This window comes from Cheilinus undulatus, linkage group 6 (assembly GCF_018320785.1).
Source record: "Cheilinus undulatus linkage group 6, ASM1832078v1, whole genome shotgun sequence".
Taxonomy (NCBI): domain Eukaryota; kingdom Metazoa; phylum Chordata; class Actinopteri; order Labriformes; family Labridae; genus Cheilinus; species Cheilinus undulatus.
This window is the reverse complement of record NC_054870.1, coordinates 53079144-53082758: the sequence shown is the minus strand read 5'-3', so window position 1 is coordinate 53082758 and position 3615 is coordinate 53079144. Positions and strand designations below refer to the sequence as shown.

The 3615-nt window shown below is 47.3% G+C and overlaps 1 protein-coding gene across 1 annotated transcript; it reads right to left on the bottom strand.

The window, feature by feature from the left end:
* Positions 1-2181: 2181 nt before the first annotated feature.
* On the bottom strand, positions 2182-3255 carry LOC121511552 (transmembrane protein 121). Its single transcript, XM_041790291.1, has one exon. The coding sequence runs from the start codon at positions 3130-3132 to the stop codon at positions 2182-2184; it is 951 nt and encodes a 316-aa protein (XP_041646225.1). The 5' UTR covers positions 3133-3255.
* Positions 3256-3615: the final 360 nt, after the last annotated feature.

Genomic DNA, 3615 nt, shown 5'->3' with positions numbered 1-3615 from the left:
ATTAACCCCTTTACACCACTTTTATTTATTGTGCCCATTTTTGCGAGTTTAAACCATTTCCCCCATTTTTTAATCACCACCTTTTCCTCTCATTTCTGCCATATTTTAGCCAGTATTGCCACTGAATTTTGTCATTTTTAACCCATTTTAACTCTTTGGGCGCCACAGTTTTTATAAGAAAATATTCAATTGTGATATCAAGATTTCAAAAGGCTGTAGCTTGAAAATGGTTAGAGATAAAGGCATACTGTAAATGAGAAAAATCTTTAGTATGACCCAAAGTTTGTCGTGAGAGTAAATTCACTCATCTAATTTGCATATCCTGACATCACCAAGCGGCCTCCACCACCACTGCTTCTACCACGTCTGCCCCTTACTTCACTGTGTTTTTTTCATTCCTGCTACCTCTGTCAATATTTGTGTATTGACCACCCGTGAAACCACCACCACGTCCCCTCATCAGCATTCGCCAATTACACCCACCCCGACCACGGTGAGGAAAAAGATCAGCTTCGGTATGTGCTGCTGGTGGACTCTCATGGCTCACGGAGTCACTGTGGCTCCGACGCACCGCTATTACCGGATGACTGAACGTCATCATCACAGGGGTGATATTCCTCTATTCCTCCCAGCATTGTGAGTGTTCTCGCTACAATTTGCTCTCTTTCTCTCTTTTACGCTACGACTACAACCACTTCTACCACTTCCTCGTCTCCCCTACCGGCGGTGCGTCTTCAAACTCTCTCTGTCCAACACTTTGAATAGAAACACGCTCACAAATTATGCTTGGATTTAAGTTACTCATATCCGCTATCTCCTGGTGTAAAGTGGTAACAACATTAAGCACCATAGTTGCAGCTAGAGCCTGTTTAATTCAGCAGTGTTGCTTGTTGCAGTTTTGCGACTTTTGCGCTTGAATTGAAAGAAAAGGGGTTTACATTTATGTAATCAGCTATGTGCTGTTACACAAATGCATAAAAAATTTATCTGTTGCTTTGATCAGAGTGGTTTTTGCCCAGGTTAAATTTAAATTATGGCTATCACAGCTTAACTTTACAGTGGACTGGGATTTTCTGGCCTCCATGAACCCCCAGTTTGGCTGAGCCCCAGAAAAGTTTTCCTTCTACCCCCTAATGGACGACCTTGTCTGCACATGACTATCCTAGAATTTTCCTGGCTGTGTTCAACCAACTACAGCGGGAGTCCCCGCTCCCTGGCCCCTCGATTTTGGGGGCTGAAAAGTTCAAGAACTCCTGCTGTAGAGGGCACAAGGTCAACAGTGGAGAAATGCAGCTAAGTAGCGTGAAGTCCAGTTTCACTGACTCTTAAAAAAAAAGGATAAACGGTTGAATATTTCTGGTGTGGTTTATTGCAGAGGTGTAGTGGGTTAAATTATGAATAAATGTTGATTCAGGTTTCTATCTTAATATAAATGTATGTCATCTTTTGTGCACTGGTGCCCCCCTGCATACAGCAGGCTCCCTTTTCTTATTCCTGCCCCTGCCCCTCAAACATCCCGAGTCCACCACTGCAGTGAAGGACTACTGCTGACATTGCATGGTCCTAATTTTTGCTTTTAAGAGAAAAAACCTCCATTTTCCAAAACACATGCCTGAATCTGACAGTCTGATCTGATGCCATGCACCTCTGAGTGAAAGGTCAGTCGATAAAAGATAAATCCCATTTCATTTTTCAACAGCTAAACAGCAATGGTATTATAAAACACTTAAATGCTGCACTGTGGCATTTGTAGCCTCCTAAAGACTTCACACACTGTTGACAGGTAGCATGGTCAGCTGCAGCGTCTAGCGGCCTCCCTAAGTCGTAAATCTTTGGTCTGAACTGAGCTTTAGATTTAAGATTAGAATGCAACACACACAATTCCAAAAATATATCCTCTAGTCTCGCAGTAGTTGCCTTGTTTTCTTTTGTACAGTTAGAAAAAATACACAGTTTAATGAATGTTTAGACACAGTCACATACGCTGCTGCAGTGGGACAGCTTTGGAATTGACCTCGCTCTTCACGGAGCGTCCGGAGCGTCCCTTGTGCCATCAGAGGAGAACATCGCATCCCGCGTGCTCGTGCGAACGTTCTCATGCCCTAAGACGTGTGGGACCTCGAGGACCGATGGCGTCCAGAGGGTCACATTCATACAGATGTTGGGAGGCTGGTCGCTCTGTCATGTGTGCTCACAGGTAGTCATCTCAGGGAGGGGGGTCTGGTCCTGCATCACCACTTGAGGTGGAGTGGGAGCCGGGCGGGCATGGGCCACCGAGTTCTTCTGCAGCTCCACTCCGAAGGCTGGGGAAGCATTCTGTAACTGTCTCCTGTACTGGACGAAGCTGCAGGTCTTTAGGATGATTGCCAGCACGTTCTTCCCTATGAGGATTCCCGACACGCGGGCGTCCCTGTAGAGGATCATGTTCCCCCCACGGATGAAGAGCGTGATGATGTTGATGGTGACGAGGCTCAGGATGGGGTACAGGAGCATCTTATGGGGTACGATGTTGATGCCCTGCATGCTGATCTCGCTCAGCGACACGCAGGGAAGCACCAGCAGCAGGATGTAGCAGTAGAAGAACATCAGGCCCTCGGCCCACAGAGGGAGCCCTTTCTTCTGAGGCTCCCACAGGTTGGCCTGGATGTCCAGGATGTCCAGGAGGTCCACCACCACCCAAAAAAGACGGTTCCGGATCTCCTCCCGCTTCTTAAAAGCTCGAACGTACTCCATGTGGTCGATGGCGACCAGCACCACAAAGAGCACCGGGATGCAAATGGACAACAGCAGCGTCAACGCTTTCCTCGCGAGCGCATCCAGGCTCTTCCTGTCCGCTTTGTAGTTCTGATACACAAAGTAGACTTTAATCTCTAGCACAAAAATGTAGAGGAACCAGAGGATCATGGCGTAGCCTCGCTTGGCCGTGCGTACCTCAGCACCCACCCACACCGCCACGTAACGCAACACTATGAGGAAGCAGATGTCTCCCACCATCACCATGATGCAGATGCCGATCTTGCGTGGTCCGTGATTCTGCTCCACCAGGTAGGCATCAATCAGCGCCATGCTGCTCATGATCAGGATGGTGGAAAGGCACACGTGGGGCTTGTTGGTGGGAGGCGGAGGTACCATCCTTGCCTGGAGGAGGAGGAGGAGGAGGAGGAGGAGTGTTGTTGAAGAGGAGGGGGCTTAGTCAGTCCGTTGAGGAGGCAGATCAGATAGTGCTGCTAGACAGCGGTGCTCCCCTCCATTGCGTCTTCTTTGGCTACGATCCAGGAAGCATTAATGGGATTCACACGGATCACTTCAATCAATCTCCGCTCGCGCCCGAGCCACCTGCCGGGCAGACAGCACCCCTCATTTAGGAAATTATGTTCACTGGATAATTGTCTGTAAACACTTTTGTTAGATTAATCAATCTGGAGGTTTGAGTCTAACATTTACACCCTAGTAATCAATAATTTATCAGCTTAATTATCAGCTTATTCTTTCTGCTTTTAAAGGCAACACAAGCCTCTTCGCTGTCTTCTCATTACAGATTCACTTCCTTGTTTTCATAATCCTTCAGAGATAAAGATCCAGCTCACTACTCACTTGTGTCCTTCTTTGTATTTT

Coding starts and splice junctions, on each gene's coding strand:
- LOC121511552 (XM_041790291.1), bottom strand. CDS start 3,132: ATGGTACCTCCGCCTCCCACCAACAAGCCCCACGTGTGCCTTTCCACC.